Here is a 25287-nt window from a genome sequence, read left to right as displayed (position 1 = left end):
CAATAAAAGCTGTTTTTGAACTAATAAGGAAATGTTCAGTTCTGAAACTTGCAGGATACTTTTATAGTGCAATGACCTCTTATATGCCAAAAGATCAAGGACAATTTGATTTCTCAATTCATAACCCCTTTAATAAAGTGTATAATAAGTGGCCATGGCTCATTTGAAAGCTCCTTTGATTTTAAGGGAACACTTGATATGTATGTAAGCTACTTGACATGTAATCTCAAACCCGCCTGCAGCAGCTGACGGTGTATAGACAGCATGAGAGAATACCAGGTGGGGTCACAATCAGCTGTGCACGAGAGCTTTTGCCTTAGACTGATAAGAAACTCACCACCCCGTAGTACTTCTGAAACAAAACAGTTCAGGCTAAAACAAACAGAAAGCAGGTCAATCAGAGAGCACCAGATGAGTGTATTTGAATTTATTAACTTTCAGCCTGGCCTCTTTACATCACCACAGTTAGTTATGTAATAGATCCCCTTTAAACGAACATTTGCAGCTTGTTACTGTCTCCTTCAGTCAAACCAAAAGCAGCTTTTCCAAGAACCAACCAACTGTAGCTTCAGTTTCCTTATATGAGAACGAAGCATTCAACAGTTCAGATGAAAACACTAAAGTGAAAGGGTCACAACTCAGCTGAATATCCTGTTTCAAGGTTTAATACACAAGTGAAAGCTGATCTAAGACACAAAACACCAATGCATTCAGTAAGACAAAACATATGTATTGTATGAAAAATGTGTGCCCTTCTCTTAGGCATAGAAACGCATTATAAGGGTAAGCAAGGAAACCCAATGAGGAAGACCTGGTCAAAGAAATATTTGTCTCACTTTGGTAGAAATGATGTTGTTGTTGGTTGTATTCATGTACTGTAACCAAGGATAAAAGTTAACCAGAACTTTAAAATGCAAAAATGTCCTAGAAGCTGACAAAAATGCCCCTTTTGTGTAAATATGGGTGTAAAAAATAATATAAAGTCCTGTTCACACCAAGGACGATAACTGTAACGGTAACAATAATGATATATGCCGCATCCTAAAATCACGTACTATATATTGGGTACTAAGTTTGGTTTGAAACTTACTTTTTACAAAAAAAAAGTTGCTTTTTGGATTTAAATAGGCAAATGCTTAAGAGTCTATGATTGGATCATTTTTCCAGGGATTATTATGTTTCTAGCATATCATAGACTATTAAGCATTTGCCTATTGAAATCCAAATAGCGACTTTTTTGTCCGGGCAGTGTTTATATACAGTATACAGTATGGATGAATCTCAGACGTACTTCATCCGCCATGTTCTTACTGTCATGTGACCTACGGCTTTTTTTACATACTGTTTTTTGCCTACTTTATAGTATGGAAGAAGGCATATTCAGATGCAGCGATAGTGTAAAAAAACAAACAAACATTGCCTACCTTACCTTAAATATTTAGACGTTTTAGAATATTCTAAACGTAATAATTTCAGGTTTTTTAATAAATAGAATGTTCAAAAGGACAGCATTTCTTTGAAATTAAATATATTTTAACATTATAAATGTTTAAACTGATGCTGAATAAAAGTATTACAGTAATTTCTTCAGACCCGTCGCCAGACCTCAGTCTTAAGGGGGGCATATGAAATGTAAATGTATGGGGGGGGCACAATTATTATTAGCCTACAGTATGTATATTTATAATAATCAACTCTAGTCGCGCAGCACGTAATCATCACGTTAAACATATAACCAACAGCAATATGACCAGGTAGCCTATAGCCTACACCGCATTACACAGAAGCAATATTATGAATATCCATAAAACACTTGACTATACAACATATTAGATGTAACACCAGAAACATCTCTCAAAGATTGCATTTTAAAGCAGTCAACAGAGGGATATGTACGGTGGCCGAGAGAGCTCAACGTCTTGCAACTGAAGAAAACGCATGCAAATAGTAAAAAACGCATGCAAATAGAAAAAAACACCTGCAAATTAAAAAAAAATCTTCATCAGTTTCACAACACCTATGTGCTACAAATACTCACAACACAACCAAATACAGAAACGCGCTGCAAAAGCTCACAACACAACCAAATACAGAAACGCGCTGCAAACTACTGTCTATGGCTGCAAATAACACAGACAACAACGGAAATATTTCCGGGGGAACCAAATAAGTGACGAACCCGGCGGAGACGTGCTTATTGCTCGTGAGCATCCCTATGCCCTACTCCCTTCGAAGGGCAGACGGCAGAGTGGGACTTTGGAGTGAGCTTGGCACTAGTGTGCCATTATGTAGCCGTTTGGATCGCACTTGATGAAGGGAGCAACGAAATAAAAGTAATTTCCTCATTATTTTCACCTAGGATGTTCCCATGACAACGCAGCAGTTGTTCATCAGCTGAATAGCTGTTCTGATGACAGAAATATAATGCTGTTAACATAACGGTTGCAAATAAATGTATTTTTTTTATTTTGACTTTACTTTTTTTTTAAATATGCGTTATATATCTGTGTCAGTGTCTCAACTTTCCCCTACATTACCTAACATTTCTTATGAAACATTTCTTTATGAAAATTTAAACATAACATGAAACTCTACAGTGTAACTGATGTATAAATTAATATCTTTCCTTCATGTTCTTCTTCTCTTTTTTTATTTATTTATTTATTTTAGTTTTCAGCTCATTGCTCTATTCTCATTTGTATTCTGATGACATTGAACATATTGTTAATACATTTTGTATATTGTATACAAGTTGTATGTCATAAAAATGTAATCTCTGTAAGTTTTGCGGAAAAAAACAAAGTTAAAATAAATAACATAAAATAAAGCAGAATTTTGACCTGTACGCACCAAGGGGGTAATCCATCAGCCGGAAGTTGAAGCCTCGCGGGAGCCGCCATTGTAGCAGAACTTCACCTGCTGTTAGCATTCCATTGACTCCCATTCATTTTGGCGTCACTTTGACAGCGAATAACTTTACATCTTAGGCGTCCAAAGACTTCATTTGTCCATTATATATTTCTAAATAAACACGACAATGTATAAAAGGCTCCATTACTTTGTATCTTATGTTATGGCCCCGTAGAAGCCGTTTTTGTTAAAAACAGGCTAACGATTGTGTCATAACCACGCGACTTTTTGTCGCACAATAGAGACATTACCGTATAGACAGGAGGAGAAGCTCGCAGGCAATCGGGGGGACGTCCCGTCAAGGGAGAAGCCCATAGATAATGAGTCCATAAAAGCAACGGGACAAAATATTTCAACAACGTTTTTGGGGAATTGGAAATAATTCGGTATGTGGCAAGTGAATACATATGAAGTGATTAACGTTGGCAATTTTCACGCACAGCTACTAGAAGATTTACGTCTGTCAGACAGGTTGCTCACGTCATCAAGCTTAGTTTGAGTTGGTTTGAGTCTGCGCGTCAGGAACGGAAGTGCTAAAAAATCGCTAAAAATGGGCTTCAACTGTCTCAACTGAGTTCCAATGAGATGGCTCTGTCCACTTCTTATACTGTCTATGGTACGCATGTCCCAGTCCGGTTCGTCACTTATTTGGTTCCCCCGGGAAACATTTCCGTTGTGGTCTGTATTATTTCCAGGCGTTTCTGTATTTGGTTGTGTTGTGAACTTTTGCAGTGCGTTTCTGTATTTGGTTGTGTTGTGAGTATTTGGAGCACACGTGTGTTGTGAAACTGATGAAGATGTTTTCTTAATTTGCGCGTTTTTTTGTATTTGCATATGTTTTTTTCTACTTGCATGCATTGTTTTCTATTTGCATGCATTTTTTACTATTTGCATGCGGTTTTTTTCTATTTGCATGCGTTTTTTACTATTTGCATGCAGTTTTTTCTATTTGCATGCGTTTTTTACTATTTGCATGCATTTTTTACTATTTGCATGCGGTTTTTTTCTATTTGCATGCGTTTTTTACTATTTGCATGCAGTTTTTTCTATTTGCATGCGTTTTTTACTATTTGCATGCATTTTCTTAAGTTGCAGCACGTTGAGCTCTCTCGGCCACCGTAGATATGCATTGCCATGACACACACACACACACACACACACACACACACACATGCAAATACACTCGCACAGATAAACTGAATGAGTTGAGGCAGTGCTGTCCTCTCTCCAGTCCCAGTATAGCTGGAGGAAGCGTTTCTCCGAGCAGAACCTCCTCATCAAAGTATCATTCCACTCGGAAGGAACTGAAGCGAGTTGGCCGGCGAAAACTCGTTTTGAAACAGCTTTCAAAAATGCGCGGTAACTGTTGAGCGGCTTACGTCACGTACGTAGCCTACCGTTCTTTTGTAAGGCCGTGATAGGCTGTTGCAGTGTAGATTCCCATCAATCAAACTAAATCACACCATTGTTTCTTTATATTTTTAATATTTTAATGATAAAGAATGCAACACAAAATTAGCAACTATGATAATATTAAAATTTTTTGGGGCGGGCCCGGCCCCCTATGGCCCGCCCATAGCGACGGGTCTGAATTTCTTTAAAAAAAAAAAAAAGCTTACTGACCACAAGCATTTTTTCACTTTTGTTTTTCATTTATAAGCACATTGGCCTCTTAGTAAGCATTGATTTTACATTCTCCCTGCAGGTTAGACAGACACAGCACTACTAACTGTCCATTTTTATTCCTGTATTCGATCCTACCAAATGATCCCTCCTCATTATATTATTATAATATATTAATGATGATAATGAGTGAATCATGACATCATTGCCATCTTACCTGCGTGTGATCTGCATCCCTGTTTTCATTCTCCTTCCACAGCTGATCCGGTGGTCCGTCGACCTCTGGCTGTAGGGGTCGATACCCAATGAGAGGCACTTCTCTCGAACCCACTCCAGGCAGCTCGACTCCAGATGTTCTCATACTGCGGGGGAGCATGATGGTGCCGCTGGCCCATGCAAAGAAAACTGAGGTCAGTTGGAGAGGATCATCAAGCAGCAACAGGGAGTCATTCGCCCTGGTAGATCATTTGTTTTCATCATTTACATTTCCCTTTGCCAAGAGACAGCTTCAAATTTGAATTCAGGTCCCTCCCTTGCCTCGTCTCCTTGCCCTCACTGGTATTTATATTAGGCTTCAGATAGAGATCTCTTTCAGGAAGAGACGGATGGAAGAGCGCAGCTCACCATCAAAACTCAGTGCCACTGCCACAAACAGCAATAACCAAAATCTTTAAGGTCTTTCAAACAAGTGCAAGTTCATAAACAAGACACATTTTTAACTGCTCTTTTGAATGCATCCATTAACTAGTCAGGGATAATGTATTAGTGTGCAAAACAAGTCTGAATTAGGTCAAACCTAACAGGAAAATAAAGCTTTCTTTCATCTGTCTCTAACCCTGCGTAAAGCCCTCAGCTTAACTGCGTTATTTCCAGTTTACTGAATCTAACAGGGAAGTACCCAAGAACAAATTTCCATATAATGCCATTTAATGTCAGCAATGCTCAAAGTACGTCTCGCACACTTTTATTAATGACTTTTCTCTCGTGAACTTACAGTTTGTAACATCCCTCATACAGGACAGCACAAGCACATCCTCTCTCTACATTCGTAGGCACAAAACACCTCTGCGCGATCCCGCCAGACCGAAGCGCAAAAATACCTGTTAGGAGACCGATATCACGTCCATCCGCCCCTGCGTGTAGATTCCTCGGAAGTCAGCGTTTCTGTGCCTCCATATCTCTCCTCTCCTGCTTCACCCGTCAACGCTTATCGGCCCGATGAAGGCTGTAAACTGAGCGTGTTGGTGAGGTCTGCGTTCAGTGCGCTGGTGACGCGCGAGCGGCGCGTTGGGCGCAGTTCCTGCTGTTGCTCCAGCGCGTGTGGTCATTGGCTGGACGCACTGATGAGAAGCGTCGCCCGGTAAATTCAGAGTTTCTTCACGGCATTCACAGCAGCGTCGCTGATCTACACACCGGACGCGTCGCGACAGAACTAGCTTAAGCTGTCTGGAAGCTCCCAATGCAACGCATAGCCTACATGCAGTCTTTATTTTTGACGCTCTGCATAGTTACTCTACTTAATTTACTCTACTTAATCTACTCTAAATATTTTTTAAAATTTTATTTGACTCTACTGCATATATATATATATATATATATATATATATATATATATATATATATATATATATATATATATATATATATATATATATAACATATCACTTATTCATCTGTAATTTTGTTCTGTTTTATTTTGTTGCACTGCTACTTTATCCACTTTTTTCCTCTCAACCATTTGAATAAAAAATATTTTATCTTTAAATATATTTTTAAATATTTTTATTTTTATTTTTTATTTTATTTTATTTTGCTGCCACTCCAGCCACTTTATTTCCCTCATTCATCTGAAATAAAATAATTTTATTTTTAAATGATCATCTGTTATTTTTTTGGAATTACTTACTTATTTTATTATATACACATTTTTTTATTTTGCTGCTTTACTCCAGTCACTTTATATCCCTCATTCATATGTACTAAAATTATTTTAATTTTAAACTATAATTTGCATGTTATTATTTTGCAATTACCTTTATTTTATTGTATTTTATTATTTCATTTTATGTTGCACTACTCTATCCACTTTTTCCTCTCAACCATTTGAATAAAATATATTTAAAAATAAAATTTATTTTTATTTTGCAGTTATTTTGCAAATATTTATGCTACTCCAGCCACTTTACGTCACCTTAAAATGATGTGTTACCTAATTTTTAGCTGCTCCTACAGCCACTTTATTTCCCTCATTCATCTCAAATAAAATAATATTATTTCAAATATAATTGGTGTTTTCTGCAATTATTTGTATTTTATATTTTGTAGGCTAACTATCCCTGTAACTATTTGTCCAATAACTAATTGTCTCATTTGTTATATAATCATTATACAATGATGGTTTTATGACCTCATATTAATTGAGGGCCAACATTGACTAGTATTTTCATAATTAATACAATATGACTATTTAAGTGAACTGGACAAGAGTGAATGAAAATGGAAAATGGAAAAAGAAAAAACTTGCTATAGCAAAAATGTTCTTATATAAATTGTAATTTAATATCTTGATTTCGATGTTATGTTTCAACCACCAAAGCACATTATAAATATAGCTTTATTGAAGAGATTGTCAATAAAAAGTCCCATTTAGCTGTGTGTGTGTGTGTGTGTGTGTGTGTGTGTGTGTGTGTGTGTGTGTGTGTGTGTGTGTGTGTGTGTGTGTGTGTGTGTGTGTGTGTGTGTGTGTGCGCGCGCGTGCGTGCGTGCGTGCGTGCGCGTGTGTACCCTCACACGTTGTCAAGGTTGTATTTTATTGCCTGGTGTTGTTTCACGGCCTGAATTTTAAGTGGCCAGTGGTGTTGAAGTTTTGATGTAAATGATTAATGCTTTTGAATGGCTGGGCAGTTCCTTGCAGGGTGATTATTTAAAGCTAATCCTTGAGCAGAGTGTCAGCTGTGGACTCCACTCTGACCTTGCAATATTTTTATGGCAAAGCCTTGAAGAGAAGACAACAAAAAACAAGGACAAAAAATAGCATGCAAAGTTAACAGTGCAGTGGAAAACAATCAATTGCTTTAGCCAACAAATAAACATCATACTACAGTCTATTATCATTTATTTCCAGTTATAGTGCTCCACATATGGCATAAATTAGCAGCCTAAGGGTATTCAGAAAAACAATAGAATTACCTTATGTTTGTTTAAGCACTTCTTACATGTTTTGTTTATTCTATCAATAAATGTCTGGAAATTACAACAGGTTTTAAATTATGTGTTTATGAATAAGCTCATAATTTTCCATTCTAAAACAAAGCGACTGTACATGCACAAGAAACCATATTGTGACCCTCAGTTCGTCACTATCCATCTGTTAGGGAGTTAGAAGCTGTGTGTTATGCAAGACTTCAGCATCTCAGGGAGATTTCTGGGTTTATTAAAAGGATGTCATGGTGAATAAAAGCATTGGTAATGTGAGCTATGCATTCAATTCGTTTGAGTGGACTAATTAAAACAGTGGTTTGGTGCTTATGAATAATTTATTACTCCTATCAAGCTCTTTAGGCCTGCTCTCTAAATGGCATGGTAACTTATCATACAAAAGGTATGTTGTTACCCAAAACTCTTTCATGTTTGTATGAAGAATCACTAAGTTAGAAAGAATCTAATAGGTACTGAATGCAGACTGTTTTGAGTTAGCTGTAATTTGACAAAGGAACGAACGAAGCCAGTCTCTTTGCATCTTTTGTGTTTGCGCCCCCTGCTGGACTCTCAGAAAACCACTTTACAAAAGACACGCCAGAGGCCATTTTGAACATTCCTGCACTACCATCATCACACAATATGTGTTACACAGTTGTGTTTGATATATCATTATTTTCTTTTGTTTTGATCTACCTCATTTACTTGTGTTACCAGTCGGCTGTTTTGCAACATGAAACAAATTTCGTCTTCAAGAGGATAAACATGTAAAACAAAAGTGTCTCAGTTATTTCGCCTGTATATTATGTAAAATAATTTTATATAACTGCAATAATTATAATAATATAGTAATACATTAAAAAATAAAAGTCGCTGAAGCACATTTAACTGACACCCTGCCTGACTTAACTGTTAATTGACCATCATGATCTAATTGGTGAATAAATTATTAAATTTATATCTAATATCTATTATTAGATACACACACACACACACACACACACACACACACACACACACACACACACACACACACACACACACACACACACACACACACACACACACACACACACGCACACACACACACGTATATATATATATATATATATATATATATATATATATATATATATTATGTATATATAAATGTGTGCATGTATAAGTTATTGATAATTAATAATATAGTATATATTGCACTGACATTTTGTGCTTCATGTTCATTTATTGCAACAAATACACAATTTTGTTTAAAAAATGCATAATGCAAAGCATTTTATCAAATAGTCTAACATTTTACTTTAAATAAATATTTTGTAAATAAGCGTTTCTTTTTTGAATTTTGTATTATTATTATTTACCCTCACTGATTTATTTATAATTTATCATCATCGTGTTCCCACTCAACCCTCATATCGGTTAAAATTGTGTGTTTTTTATGACGTAGGCTCAAACATTTCCATGAAAATCTCTTTTTCAAGAAATGCTGCGCGTAACAGCGTTGCCACATAATTTTGCTGGCCCCCAAGGGCATTTTCAAACTTTCTCCAGTCCAAAAAGTCCGCGGCGCGGCTCTGCTGGACTAATTACATCCCCAAACTTTCCCTAATGATCCGCTGTGCGTGTGCGCATCGGCCGAGCGGCTGTGGGGTCGCGCGCAGGTGGTCGTGCCGGCTTTCAATCCGGTGGGATGTCGGTCAGTCGTACAGATGTGAAGGTGTTTTCAGGATCTCCCTCCCTCTCCATCTCCCTGTGTTTTATGTCTGCGTCACAACAAGTCGAAGGAGAGATAGAGAGAGAGGCAGAGATTATGATGGCGTCTCTCTCGGGCTGATTCTCATGCCGCGTCCCTGATAAACACGCTTGATAGCATCAACCGAGAGACAGAGGAGGGCTGGGAACATGTCCCGACAGACAGAGAGAAAGACGGACGGACAGACGGTTGCGCACTGACTGCTTGAGTGACGCGCGTTTGATCCACCGCGACTCTCCAAAACGCGCCGATTATTCGGGACAGTGATTGAGACGAAGAACAACACCGGGCATCAGGCATTTCATGTGAGTCTGACATCTCTTCCCCGTCTCTGTGACCCCAGCAGAGCAGAACACTTAACACAGGTACATCCCCGTCCACGTATGATCTGTCATGCGTGTTAATTGATATGTGCATGCGCGTGCCATCATATGTGTCTGATCTGATGAGTTGTGTGCATTGATTAGCCTATGCACATCTGGAATGCATGCATTTTGCATGCAATCAATTGTGCGCTCTTTCATGCATTGTTGTGGCATCTGCATATATTATGGTTCGTTGCATATGGCAGCCAGTGTTTTTGATCATGTATGGCACTGCAATGTGCATTGACTCTTCATCATTTATCCTACTGTACTGTATACTGTCGCTATGCACAGAGTTTAACCCTTTAGGCTGCTGCTCTTTGCTTGTGTGGAAACACATTTTAACCTCGCTGGATCTTTTTTGATATTTCTTTCCCGCGCTCTTAAGGATGGGGGGAGTCAGTGAAGGAGAGGATGTTTTAGCCAGGTGGAGCGATGGACTTTTGTACCTTGGCAATGTCAAACGAGTAAGTTTGTTTTTCTTTTTCTCAAAGTTTGTCTGGAAGAGAGAAAGAGACACTAGCAGAGAGAGGGAAACTGCAAGTTCTAAATTATGTGACTTGCTGTGCTTTTTTTTTTTTTTTGTAAATCAGTGTAGTATTATTTGTATTTTTTAAAATATTTAACTGTATTGTATTTATTTTTCAGGTGGACAGTGTCAAGCAGTGCTGTTTGATCAGATTTGAAGATAACTCTGAATTCTGGGTCCTCAGGAAAGACATCCACTCATGTAAGTGGATAAACTTTAAATTCAAACTCAAAAAGTAAGTAAAAACTTCCAAAAACCAAAGTAAAAAAATAAAAACAAGTGTGTGCTGTTTTTAAGACTGTTGAGTTTTGTTTTTAAATTCTCATTGTCGTTGTGATTTTTTCATTAAATTGTTATCTATGTAATGAATGTCTTTCACTTTAGATTTTTTCATTAATTATTTCTTTTTACTTTATTTCCAAAATACTTTAAATACTGTAATATATCATTTACTTATTTTTCTTTATAGAAATGAGAATGAGATTTTTTTTTGCATTACAATAATAAGATTTTGGATGCAAAATGTGCTATTAAAATAAACGTGGTGAAAAATAGGCTTTTTGTTCTATAAGAAAAATATAATTTCTTAAATATCTCTTTTTGTTCTGGAATGAAATATGACCCAGACATGTTCTAGACAGATTTTGTGATAAACCCTGGATATAGCATCAGAAATTACGCCTTGTGAAAGAATTAGGAGTGATTTACAAAATACTAATAAGACTTCTAATAAAAGTTTATTTTAACTTCAATTTTTGTACTACATTTTTTTTCGATTTTTTTTCCTGTTGCATCACAATGTCCCCAAATGCAATTGCAAAAGAAATAAAAAAATACAAAAAATAAAAACCGTCTCCCTAAAACTATTCCTCTCTGCCATTGGTCGATCAAACATATAGTCCCGCCCCAAACTCACACTATTGGTTGAGCCAGTGTTGTTGTCTCAGGCTCATTGGGATGCTTTTTTAACATTTAAAAAATGTATTTTTTGTTGGTCCCGCTTTATATTAGGTGTCTTTAACTACTAGGTACTAACACTTAAATGAATATTATAAGTTTTTACACTGTACTTATATTTAAAAAATGCATGCATGTAAATACATCTGTAATTAATTTCTGTAATTACTTCTATAATTACACTGTTGAGTCTTCACTTACACCTTAAAGGAATAGTTCACCCATAAATGAAAATTAGCCCATGATTTACTCAGCCTGAAGCCATCCTTGGTGTATATGACATTCTTCTTTCAGACGAATACAATCGAGTTATATTAAAAAATGTCCTGGCTCTTCCAAGCTTTATAACGGGAGTGAATGGCTATATGTCTTTGGAAGTCCATCAAAGTGCATCTATTCATGATTAAAGTGCTCCACGCCTCTTCGGGGGTTAATAAAGTTCTTTCTTTGATTAAATTAATTAAGGGCCGTACGCATTGATTTACGCCAAAAGAGTAACCCTTGAACTTGACGCACAACAAAATGATGAACACGGTTGCCCAGTTGTTTGAACCGCGAGAGGCGTCAATTGCCGTCATTACGGCATGAGCTTACATTCAATCTGTTCATCATATAAAGCGATCGAGTCTCTCCAGATAATTTTGACTTAACCGCTCAATTCATATCTCTTTATGAACTTTTTGAAGCGTGAAAGTGGTAGTTGCTTAGCTGTCAATGAAGGTACAGAAAGCTCTCAGGTTTCATCAAAAATATCTTAAGTTGTGTTCCGAAGATAAACGAAAGTCTTGCGGGTTTGGAACGACTTAAGCGTGAGTAATTAATGACATCATTTTTATTTTTGGGTGAACTATCCCTTTACCACACCCTTAAACCTACCAAACCTGTCTCTAATCTTACCCATATCCAACCTCTATAGTAGCAAAAGTGAACACAATAAGCACATTGTACTTATTTTTTGTTGTTGTAATAGTTAAAGACACCTTATATAAAGTGTGACCTTTTTGTTAATCTAAAGTAAAGATCAAAATAAAGAAATGTTGGTGTGTGCTAGATATTTTGAAACATCTAGTTGCTGTTTTTTGTTTCTTGTGTTCAGTCTCTTCAGGAGGAGAGGATGTGTGCTGTATCTGTGATGCTCCGCCTCTTAAAGAACCTCTCGTAAACTGCCTCAAATGTCGCCACGGTAATTCAACTAATAGAAACTGTTTGTGTAGATTATACAGACCTGTAGATTTAAATCTTTGGTTTGGTTTTCATTTTATTTGTCTTATATTTTTAGGCCTTGTGTTTAAAGTGATATGTTACATATGTTGCAGTTTTTCCTTGATCCATTGTTTCCCCAGGTTATCATCCAGAGTGCCATACACCACCCATTGAACCTGAAGTTGACCCCAGTAGCTGGATATGTCGCCAATGTGTCTTTGCAGTCGCAACAAAGGTTGTACTTTGCTTAAATCCCGAAGTGAATATTTAGAAACACGGACAACGTCGGCATTCAAGGTCTATTTCAGATGGCATCCTAACACAAGGCTTTAATCTTGCGCTGAGATGTAGAGGGTATCCATGGCTTACTGCACTTGACTGCGTTTTTGTTACATTGCAGCACTCTGCAGGTAATGTCGGTGGTAGAGCTGCGTTAAATGGGCCTGTGCTTTAATCCGTCTGTCAGCGCGCTCGTTTCACAGGCCTCACATGCTGATTTGAAGATAAAATCATATTCACCAACACCCCCCCCCCCCCTCCCCCAGCAGCAAATATTAATGACTTCCTTCAGTGTGTCTTCTCCAAATTCAATCGCTGTTAAATGTGCTTACATGACAGGAGAGCGCATGTCACGGAGAGGTGAGATACATTGTAATGACGAGCTGTGTTCTGTCCTAGAGAGGGGGAGCGTTGAAAAGAGGACGCTTCGCGCGGCTCATGCAGATCATGAAAGTGCGGCTGCCCTACCAGCTGTCATCTTTAGACTGGGACCCGCAGCACTTGACTAACCAGCAGCAGTGTTACTGCTATTGTGCTGGACCAGGAGAGTGAGTCCAACTTATAACATTCTCACATGACTATGGCAATGTTTAAAATGGAATATTAGTGTACTGCGACTGCACAACTATATACTCTATGTGCGAGTATATACTATATATACTAAGTATATACTATTTTGAAAAGTAGTTTGTGGACAGTATGTAGGAAATGAAAAAAAAAGTTATTCAATTCAGTTTTGTGTTAAAAATGTTTTCGCATTCGTTTTATACTGGACGTAAATAAAGTCGGTAATTCGGATATCTGTACAAAATACATAATGCATACGACTTACTTTCAAAAACAGTAAGCAATGTATCATTCTAAAAATGTTTTATATATGATATCGAGCCACCAAGCGATTATAATTTTTAATCTAATTAATTACATGACAATATGTGATTACATTACTTTGAATGCCGATTAATTAATCTATTAAATCACTAATTAGAAATTACCCCCCAAAAGATACAGTAATTTAAAGCATTTTAGCACATAAGGCTACAACGGCCATGCTTTTTTTTAGATGCTGCATCTGAATTGGTATTTAGATATTTTTACAGTCCAAAATGCTTTGGTTACTAACATTCTTCAAAATATCTTCTTTTATGTTCCGCAAAAGAAAAAAAGTCATACAGGTTTGAAACGACACAAGGACGAGTAAATGACAGTAAACAGAATTAACATTTTCAAGCAAACTATCCTCAAAATATAAAATAATTTTTTCAATGAAATGATAGTCTAAATAAAAAAATAAAACTGCCAGTAGGTGGCTCTAAATCTCTAAATGCGGAAGTCATTGAGTCATTCATTCATTCATTCATTCGATTTGTTCAAACGGCTGATTCATTCCGGACTGAAGTAAAAAGGTGTGTTTGACTTGAAGCGGCGCTGTGCAGACCGATCGGTGTATGGCATCAAAGTACCACCAAAGCAATTCGAAAGCATACGGAGCCGTTTGCTATAATCGCTTTTGCGGTACACCGATCGGTCCGGGCAGTGCCGCTTCAAGTCAAACACACCTAATGGCTTGGTAATCAAATCATTGGTTCACCCGAAACACGGATTCATTCAAAAATTAAACAATGCTTTGTGTTGCTCAGAGACCCACAACAATTCTGCTCTGGCTTAATAGGTAATATTTTTGTTGGAAAAATGAAGCAAAAACAGACAATATTATGTGTAAAACATATCACAATATTGACTTCTTATTTATTAAACTGCTATATAAAATCAATATCACATTCGCACTCATGCTATTTGTGATAAAAACAGCACTTGTGTGATATTGCGCTCGTTGCTCATGTGATGTTGCTTAACTAGATCATATAATTTAGGCCTATAAATGAAACAAAACTCATACCGGGGCATTTTTGCACTAATACCTTGAATTTGAGAGGCATTCTAACTGCATTCTATATAGGCTCCGTCTATACACAGTTGTGGCCCTGCTTGATGTTCATCATTATAATTCAACTATATGAAATGTAAGTTGAAGTATACATGTTCAGTACGTTGGTCTGGGGTCTACATAGGTTTGTGAAATGTTAGTATAACATGTTTATATTTAATGAACTGTGGTTATTCGGCTGGATCAGCTCTGTGAACCTAAGCAAATCTGACCTCATGCATCCAGTAAAACTCAGAGAAACACTCGCTGATTACAAGGCATTGAGCAAAAATTGGTTAGAAAAGTAATGTTAGTTCTGAGAAAAAGGTCTAGTGTCATTTGTTTGCAGACGCTAATTGGTTTGATATTTTGGCTTGTGGCATTCAGACATTTTAAGTGTGTCTTAAGTGTATGCATATTTTTGGTTGCACTGTATATGCAGAAAATGTATGAAGTCAATTCTTTAAAAAGGAATTGCACAACTAACAATTGAAGCAAGTTCAGAGTGAGTTCATTTTAGTTTCAGGAGTGTGTGTATGTCTAAACTGAAGCATGTTGCTTTTGCCAGGTGGAATCTGAAGATGTTGCAGTGTGGGAGTTGTGGGCAGTGGTTTCATGAAGCTTGCACTCAGTGCCTGACCAAACCTCTTCTCTATGGAGACCGGTGAGGCTGATGCCATTGTTAAGCACATGCGGTTGCTAAGCTAATCCTGTCTAAACCTTTTCATCTGTGTCTCTGCTTCACCTTTCAGCTTTTATCAGTTCCAGTGCTCATCGTGCACAAATGGTCTAGAGACCATCCAGAGGCTTCCAATGACCTGGTAAGTGCACTTCTGTTCTGAATCAAGAACTGATCTGAAGAGCTGAATGTCATTTCTGATGATCATTATTCTGTTGTATTGCAGGGTAGATTTGGCCCATTTGGTGTTGTATCACCTCTCCCTGTGCTGCAAGAGGAAGTATTTTGATTTTGATCATGAAATCATGTCTTTTGCAAATGAAAACTGGGAATCTTTGCTTCTTGGGACGGTAGGAAAATATCCTAGTCAATAGCACAGCTCAATTTTAAGTCAACATGAAACACCAAATGCATTTTTTCTTTTGCTTTCTGACATATTTATGAAAGAAACAGGATATTTATTAAGAAAAAAGGTTTGCAGGACCTTATTTTATTTACCATAAACTGGATCAAAAGTCGTTTTAGAGGCAGAGCAATATAAATCAGTATTGTTATTGTCAACTAAAACCATTAAAATTATCTTTCATTAATTGCAATCAAACTGAAATAAAATAAAATATTAGATGCAAAACTTAAAGGGATAGTTCACCCAAAAATGAAAATTCTGTCAGTATTTACTCACCCTCATGTTGTTCCAACCCCGTAAGACCTTCGTTCATCTTCGGAACACGAATTCAGATATTTTTGATGAAATCTGAGAGCTGGATGACTGCTCCATACTAGTCCATAGGCTTCTTGAGGGATTGAAACTTGCCGGCCTCGAAAAGTTATTACAGACATCGTTAAAATAGTCCAAGTGACTACAATGGCTCAATATTAAGTTTATCAAACGACGAGAACACTTTTCGTGCGCAAAAAACAAACAAAAATAATGACTTTATTTCAACTATTCATTTCCTTCTCTCTGGGCCTCGAGTCAGTTTGCTAGTTTAACAGCGTATGATCTGTTGTTGTACGTCACACGCATAACACACATGACCAGCGTCGGCCAATAGTGAGCCTACGTGTGACGTAGCTCTACGCTATCACACTACGTTAACTGACTAGAGGACCACAGAGAAGGAAATGAATAGTTGAAATAAAGTCGTTATTTATGTTTGTTTTGCACACAAAAAGTATTCTCGTCGCTTGATAAACTTAATATTGAGCCACTGTAGTCACTTGGACTATTTTAATGATGGCTTTAATAACTTTTCGAGGCCGGCAAGTTTCAATCCCTCAAGAAGCCTATGGAGGAGTATGGAGGAGTGATCCAGCTCTCAGATTTCATCAAAAATATCTTAATTCGGTTCCGAAGATGAACGAAGGTCTTACGGGGTTGGAACAACATGAGGGCGAGTAAATACTGACAGAATTTTCATTTTTGGGTGAACTATCCCTTTAAACTTAAAAAAAATAAACAAATGAAAATGAGAAATGTTGCATTAGTAACTAATTAAAAAACAAATAGAAATACATATATATGAAAGCTAAAAATATATATTTAAAACAATAAAAAAAGACTAAAACTTAAACTGAAAGAAAAACTGAAATGTAAAAAAAATAATTCAAAATATTATTCATATTAATTTTATTGGGCAAAAATAATGTTTTATCCTAAATAAGGATTTTTCCTCCATAAATTGTAAATGCCACCCGCCCATCATTTTTACTTTCTTTGACATAAAGGATATTGACTAATATTACGCACTTCAATATGTCCCCGTCCGACATTTCAATAAGAAATACATCAACACAGGAAAGAAGCATGCACTCATAGAGCTTTTTCGTAAGGTCTAGGGAAATAAAAAGGTCAATTCTGATTTCACGTTGTGAATGTATTCACTTTGAATACTCTTTCTTTGTGGTCAATCTGAGCTTTAAGCTTTCAAATGCATTTGTTACACACTGCGTTTCATTCGACTCTATATTTTGATCCCTCAGCTGTCGGACACACCGAGGCAAGACCGTTGCCAAAACCTGCTCAATGCTTTAAATTCCCACAAAGACAGGTGAGACACAGATTATACTCTGAAAACTGCCGTTCTGCTTGATTTCCATGTGGCAGCTCATAGGGTTATAGCACATATTTCCATTAATATCAGCAAAAACATTACTGTAATTGCTTTACATTATAAGTGACTCTGCATGTGTTATTCCACTCTCTACAAATAGTGTTTTGATAGCTGAAGGTGGTTCTGTCTTTCAAAATAAATAATTCAAAGTCCATTTCCATTTTCCTTCTGTCAAGGTTTGTGGATGATGCCACTCAAATGTTAGCACTTAAATAACTGAATCAGATGTTTAGTTGGCGAGTGTGAGACGCCCAGGAACAAATAAAAATCTTTCAGCGAGCCCTGAAGAACAACAGTTGAATACCAATCCAATGTGATTTTGATCTGTCGTAAAGGTTTGTCTCGGGAAAGGAAATAAAGAAGAAGAAGTGTCTCTTCGGTCTCCAAGTTCGGGCTCCTCCCCCTCTGTCATCGGACCAATCTCCTTTCATCGCTGAACAGCCAATCAACATCACCCACAGGAGAAGGTCAGAGGCAGGAGCACATCAAGCTCTTTTCATATCAACATTAAATGCAGTTCACAAACTATTTCTGAGTAAAACAGGATATCAGTAAGATAGAAATGTGGTAAAGGAATTTTATTTTTATAATGCAATACAATGGATAAATTACATACAGTACCAGAATGAACACAAGTTGATAAGAAGGGAAGGGTTGAAAAGGTAAGAGGGATTAATGACATAAGCCAAAAACAAAATGTCTTTTAATTTTATTTGAAAGATTATGGAGACTTTACAAAATAGTAACAATAAAACCCTGTAGGTTGTCTTTAACACAAGGCAGAATTAACTTTGAAGGAATGAAAATATTTTTTCCTGTAATTATTTTACTCACCTTTATGATTTCCTAAATATGAAAAACACAAAAGTCACATTTTTAAAATAAACTTTAGGTTGTTTTTTGTGATCATGTTTGCCAAGTTCAAAAAACAGGACACAAAAACACCACCAATATGAACCATATATATATTTTTAATCATTTATATTTTAAAAATATAATTATTAATATTATATTTAATCTTTTAAATATAATAAAAATGTATCATTTTTATATTTTGTATTATTATTGACCATTTTATGTGACGATGTTTGCCAAGCGCAAAAGCAAAACACAAAAACACCATCGGTATGATATATTTAAATAATTGATATTTTAATGAACCAGTGTGATTTATATTTTTTTATAATTTCTATTATAACAATATTTATAATATTCTATTTATTCTTAATATTTTAAACAATTACTGTTTGGTTTTTGTGACCATGGTTGCCAAGTTCAAAAACAGGATGCAAAAACATCACCAGTATGAAATATTGTTTAACAATTAATATAATTTTAATATTTTTAATTATTATTGGCTGTTTTATGTGACCATGTTTGCCGAGCTAAAAAACAGGACACAAAAGCACAATCCGTTTTATATATTTTTAATAATTGATATTTTAAATTACACATTTTAATATAATATTTCATATTTGAAATAATTATTGACTGTTTTTGTGACCGTGTCTGCCAAGCTCAAAAATCAGTTGTCGTCTTTGCTCCAGCCCCACGTCACTGTCCTGCCAGCGGAGAGCGGTGGGTCCGGAGGCCCGTAAATCAAAGCGCCGGGTCACAGAGACACAGGTCAGTGCGTCTGCCTTTAACAGCAGCAATCAAAAGATGTCTGGCAGAGGCCAAGCTCCCCTGCATCAGTACTGAGACTTACTCATTCATGAAGGACACCCAGCATCACCTTTTGGGTTTGTTTTTCTCTTCATATTCATTTGACTTATTTTTTGCAACATGCAACACTGATCAACAAGGTCTGTCACAAAGACACAATGATTGCATGCCTCCATTTTGAGAAGGGTTTGTTAAAAAACTAAGACTAGGACTGTAAGACAACAATTTTTCTTATTCCATCGGGTAAGTGTGCAAAAAAATTACATTTTGATGTTATGTTTTTATTAATTCATATACATTTTTTGGGTAGGAGTCATAGTATTTTATTTTAATTAAATTTAGTCTTTAATAATTAAATCTTGTTTTCTTTATTTTGTTGTTGTTGTTGTTTTGCATTGCACATGTAGTCTTTTAGTAGCTTTTTTCCATAATCCATATAAAAAAATATTTGTTATTGTTTTGCAATTGCTTTTCTTTTTATCTCGTTTTGTCCCATTTCTTTTTATTTTATTTTGCTCTGCACAGGTAGTTCAGTTACTTTGTTTTCCTTATACATCTTACATAAAAAAATCTATATTTTAAAATACCATTTGTGTTAATGTTTTTTTTTTGTTTTTTTATAAAAATATGTATTTCAAAATACCATTTATTTTATTTTACCACAGTTTCCTTTAGTGTGGCAAGCAACATTTAAATTATTTATATGTATTTATATGTTGCTAGCAAAAAAAAAAACATGTTTTGTCATAATACACACTTATTTTTAAATGGTTTTCAATAAGGAATAATGCTTTTTGCATGGAGATGGTTGTAGTAAGGATATCTACCAATAGGGGCTAACAGCCAAAGCTAACCAAACCTCACGCAGTTAATGTGATTGTTCATTACCATCATTTCCAAATGATCGGACACTATAATGACACTATAATGCTATCTCTAGTTTTGAGCTGCTGTATCAAACTGCTATTGTCAATTGACTTTGGTATGATATGTACCACAGAATAATGCAGTCATTTTGATTCAGTATGTGTACGAGTTCGTCCTCACAGTGGTGTCACACGGCACCATCGCTTCTCCCCCACTGTGTGCTGTATTACACGGCTAACACAGCCATAAATCTTATGACTATGGGCAGAAATCACCTAATATCATTTGAAAGTCTAATTTTCTTTTGTGCTTTCCAGCACTTATGAACAAGAAACAATTCTGTTAGAGATTTTTTTAATAATCATCATAAATAATAACAAGAGTCCACAGGCATACAGGCGACATGAATAAATGCATTTCTGCATTTATGACATTTGCAGTCTAATTTAAAGTTATAATGAACCTCAGTTATAAAATAATATCAGTCAAATATTTTCAGCTGTATTTTTTATCTTAATTATTTTATCATGGAAGCTTGTATCCACCACCGATTTATTTTTCTCTCAAAATTGTGTCTTTATATCAGGCAATTCTGACTTTATATCACGCAATTGCTTCTTTATATGTCGCAATTGTGACTTTATAACATGCAATTGTGACTTTATATCTTGCACTTCTGACTTTAAAACCAGAAATTGTGACTTTATATCCCACAATTCTGAATTTATAATACGCAATTGTGACTTTATATCTCACAATTCTAACTTTATAATACGCAATTGCGACTAAATCACGCAATTGCAAGGAAAAAAGTCAGAATAGTGAGATGATTTTTTATTCCATGGCTGAAACAAGCTTCCATAGTATATACATAAGACTATTTATTCCTTAGAACACGAAAAGTTATTTTTTTGGAATATCCTGGTGAATATGCGTTTTAACCTGATCATGTTTGTTATTTATAACAGTTAATCATGTGATTTTAGACTTGCCCAACTGGAGTTGCGACAAACGCTATTGACCTAGTGCCATGTTGCCACGGTTATGCTGATGGAACAAGCCTGTATAACCCCAGAAAACCAGAGGAAGAGATGAGTTTGGGGTTAGTTGCATGTTAAAATGAAAAACAATAACATTTTCAAATATGGAAGCTTGGCTCTGCCACGGAATAAGAAAATTAAATAAGTAGACCAATTGCGACTTTTTATCTCACAATTCCGACTTTTTTCCTCAGAATTGCAAGTTATCAATTTGCATTTGAGACATACAGGTTTATATCTCACAATTCTGAGTTTTGTTTCTCAGAATTGCAAGAAAAAAGTCTGAGTTGTGAGATAAAAAGTCGCAATTACCTTTTTTTTAATTCCATAGCGGTAACAAGCTTTCATACTATGAACCATAATCACTGTTTCATTTATTTAAAAAAGTCTTTATGTATTACAGTTCACCTCCCAAGAGAATGTTTGCGCTCTATCACCCTTCATACAATGGATCTCAGGACCTGTCTAGAACTCTGCATCATTACAGGTCTGTAAAGAAAGTATGCACTGAAGTCATTTAGAGATGTATATAATGCTACTGTCATTCTGAAAATGATTTACTCAGCTCATGACGTTCCAAACCGGTATGTGGTAGGCTTTATTCAAGCTCATCAGCAGGTATCAAGCTCCAAAAAGGACCACCATAATAACACAGCAACAGTGTGTATACTTCTTACTTAGTATTTTTGTCTTTTTTCCATTGCAAATATCTAGTAATTCTTAAATCAAGATACATTTACTTGCATGGGAAAATTACTTAAGAAAGTCTTGTTTTCTGAAAAATGTATCAGTATTAAGTGAGTTCATGCTTAAAGGAGTCATGAAATGAGAAATCAAGTTTGCCTTGATCTTTTGACATATAAGAGTTCTTTGATCTATTAAATCATCCTGCAAGTTTCAGAGCTTAAATCATCCTCCTCATTAAAGACAAGAATTTATTTAATAAAAAAAATGGCTTGTTTTGATATTGCGGGATCTGCAACGTCATACGGGCAAATGCATTTGGGAATGACTGCCTCTAATGCAAGACAGGGACAAATAGATATACATCGTCACACCACAGGCCCCGCCCACGGGTGTTCAGTCACTTAAAGGAATAGTTCACCCAAAAATGAAAATCATCCCCTGATTTACTCACCATTTCTTTCTTCTTTCAGCCAAACACAATCGGAGATATATTAAATAATATCCTAGCTCTTCTATATCAAATATCAAATAAATATAAAATATTGAAAGCTAGTAATTACAGTTTATAAAGTTGTAAATATGAAAATATTTCTGACAAAACACATCACTTCGCTTCAGAGGGTCTTTATTAACCCCCTGGAGCCGTATGCTGCCGTATGGATTACTTTTATGATGGAGGGATGCGCTTTTTTTGGCCTTCAAAGAAATGGTACCATTCACTGCAATTATAAAGCTTAAAAGAGCCAGGATATTATTTAATATAACTGTGATTGTGTTTGGCTGAAAGAAGAAAGTCTTAAACACCTAGCATGGCTTGAGGGTGAGTAAATTATGGGATCATTTTCATTTTCGGATGAACTAACCCTTTAATGGATGACATTTGCCTACACGTAAGCGTAGCGTCGCCGTCGCATCAAAGGCAAATAATTTTCAAATAATGCAAATGCAAATAATTTTTTTCCCATTATAATCACTGACAACAGATCCTCGTTCAGTTTCTGATGACAACAGGACAAATGAAAAATTTTCTAAATTAAGTTTATTTTTCTTACCCTACTGCCTGATATTTTTTCTTGTTTTATGCATAAACTCACTTAATTTATATACATGTGTCATACAACAAGACTTAATATCTGAAGTAATTTTGCTTCTCAAGTAAGTGTATCTTGATTTAAGAATGCTAAGATATTTTTATTGGAAAATAAGACAAAAATACGAAGATTTTTTTTTTTTTTGCTGTAAACTGTTGTTGTACAGAAAACATCTGTATAAGGATGCTTTCCAAATTCCCTTTGAGAAAAAAAAAAAAAAAATATATATATATATATATATATATATATAATTTAGATTTTGGCTGAACTGTTCTTTCAAATTGAGTACTTTTTGCATGTCTGTGTAATTGTTCTGTTCAGTGCAGAGGACCCTTGTCGACTTCCAGCCCCCTGCCTTCCATTCTCTCTGTCCTCGGGTCACCCACCCGGACAGCGGTATGAAAGCTGTCCTTCTCTCTTCCTGCGTGACGTGCCACCCTACCCCAGCACGGTCGGCATGGGGGGGCCCACGGCCATGGGATGGGGGGGAGGTGACGCCGTCCGGATCCTGGCCAGACGCGTGACGGCGGACGGAAAAGTCCAGTACCTGGTTGAATGGGGAAACGTGAGCGTATACTGAGACTGTGTGATAGAGAAAGGGGAAAGGGCTAGAGACATCAAGACGCATCATTAGGGTTTGCATGGTTACGAGCAGAGGTGTGAAAGCATCAGTGAGCAGGTGGGTGTCTCGAGAGCAGGAGAAGAAAACCACAGCGAGCAAATCCAGGTTGAGCTACACAGCAGCTTCACTCTGAGATTATACTGTTAAATCTCTTTAGTTTCTTTTACAGTGTCCCCTATATTTTGAATACTGTTAGAAAACGCCTTTAGAATGCCTTGAACTTTATTATCATGATTTGTAATGTATAAGCTATTCATCGCCATCACATGTTGTTGATGTACGCATAACGGTCAAAATGTACAATTTCAGGAAAGCTTTTTTTCATGCGGTCACATCAATAATTGTAATATTATAATGACAGGGAAATGAGTTCTCCTCTAAAAATAGTCATTAAAGAAATACAGTTCAGTACGAGTTCAGTCGACAGCAATTATGGCATAATGTTGATTATCACAAACATTAATTTCCTCTTGTCCCTCCTTAAAAAAAAGTTACGGTTACATTTACAATGGAAGGGAAGTGTTAAAATGCCCGCTATTTCAATAGTATAGCAATATTTAACAACTGTAAAAATGATTTAAACTGCTTTAGAGCTCAAAATGATAAGATTCACATTTCTGCTTTTAAATTCTCCAAAAGTTGACCGTTACTTTCATTGTAAATGCTTCACCGTAATCTCGATTTTTATGCCACAAATGTGGTCGATTGACCTTATCTTGTACTGAATTTAGGAATATTCCTTCAATATTAAGCATATCACTTAAATGTTTCATGATGGATGGCAAATAAAACATAAACAATGCAGATAATCCCCATCTTTAAACATCAAGAGATCATTTTTTAACAATTAAATTAGAATTTTGTTAAGATATGCTATTGAAAGAGTGGATTTAAATGAATATAAGACTGTTCTTTAAACTTGTAACCCTGTTAAATCTCTGTAACTTATATGGAAGCCTATTTATGCAACAAAAGAAAAAACTACATGCTTTTTTTATGACATGAAAAATCATTATTGTGAAAGTTGATAAAAAGTTAAAAAAATTTAAATTTTCTCATAATTTTAAGTTTAGTCATAATTATGACAGAAATTGGCATAAAAAAAGTTAATGAACTGATAATTATGACAAAGTTCAATTTGTCATAATTATGAGTTCATTCGCTTTTTTATGCCAATTTCTGTCATCATTTTGATAAAAAGTTAAAAAAAAAAACATTTGCTCATAATTTCAACTTTTGTCATAATTATGACAGAAATTGGCATAAAAAAGTTAATGAACTCATAATTATGACAAATTGAACTTTTCTATCTGAGAAATAGGATTTAGTATGTATGTCATGTTTTTTTTTCTTGCATGGCGGAAGTAGGCTTTTATTGTACCTCGAACGACTGCAACAGAAATATATTTGAAGATGACAGAAACGAGTCCCTGAACATTTATCAGGTCCAATACAGATTACATGCAGATCATTCTGAATAAAAACATGAGGTATTTAGTCCTTATGTGAAGCTCATTTCATCAGTGAATGATAATGAATGTATTGTGTGTGTGTTTTTATTTATTTATTTTTTAAATCCATGGTACTTACTTGTTAGGTCATAGATAGACAAATTTTATGTCAAGGTGACCAGAATTAGCAGACTGTAGTTCTTTTTTTATAGTCAAGTTTAATTTGATGTATTCTTTGACGTTTTGTCAGATTATGTTTATATGTACTCTAGGTTGACACCTAAAATGTAAACAAACAATAAAAAGATACCATTATGTTGTATAAAA

General features: G+C 35.7%; 2 protein-coding genes across 8 annotated transcripts in view; one reads left to right on the top strand and one right to left on the bottom strand.

Annotated features, from left to right (window-relative positions):
* Positions 1 to 5996, bottom strand: part of rgl2 (ral guanine nucleotide dissociation stimulator-like 2) — a 27399-nt gene extending 21403 nt beyond the window's left edge. The window contains exons 1-2 of the mRNA XM_077214682.1: positions 5634 to 5996; positions 4751 to 4919 (exon numbers count right to left, since the gene is read on the bottom strand). Coding sequence (XP_077070797.1) covers positions 4751 to 4909 — 159 coding nt within the window. The 5' untranslated portion in view covers positions 4910 to 4919; positions 5634 to 5996. The remainder of the gene's footprint in view (positions 1 to 4750; positions 4920 to 5633) is intronic.
* Positions 4807 to 25287, top strand: phf1 (PHD finger protein 1). Of its 7 annotated transcripts, none has more exons than XR_013197010.1 (16): positions 9350 to 9849; positions 10238 to 10316; positions 10498 to 10579; positions 12432 to 12518; positions 12679 to 12773; positions 13217 to 13365; positions 15313 to 15408; positions 15497 to 15565; positions 15650 to 15773; positions 17407 to 17474; positions 17873 to 18004; positions 19085 to 19163; positions 21056 to 21171; positions 21513 to 21596; positions 23209 to 24614; positions 24781 to 24932. XR_013197010.1 is itself a non-coding variant. In XM_077214687.1 (15 exons), exons 1-15 carry the CDS (start codon positions 4927 to 4929, stop codon positions 23287 to 23289), a joined length of 1353 nt encoding a protein of 450 aa, XP_077070802.1. In that variant the 5' UTR covers positions 4807 to 4926; the 3' UTR covers positions 23290 to 25287. The 7 variants fall into 7 exon arrangements, 5 of the variants coding, with proteins under 5 accessions (XP_077070802.1, XP_077070799.1, XP_077070800.1 ...); XR_013197011.1 differs by having other exon boundaries at positions 9502 to 9789; positions 24781 to 25287; XM_077214687.1 differs by lacking the exon at positions 9350 to 9849 and adding an exon at positions 4807 to 4943 and having other exon boundaries at positions 23214 to 25287.

Source organism: Siphateles boraxobius, unplaced genomic scaffold (genome assembly GCF_051911475.1).
Source record: "Siphateles boraxobius isolate OS27281-9 unplaced genomic scaffold, OSU_SipBor_1 68, whole genome shotgun sequence".
Classification (NCBI taxonomy): Eukaryota; Metazoa; Chordata; class Actinopteri; order Cypriniformes; family Leuciscidae; genus Siphateles; species Siphateles boraxobius.
Note: the sequence above shows the minus strand (reverse complement) of the source record. Positions and strands in the feature narration are given on the sequence as shown.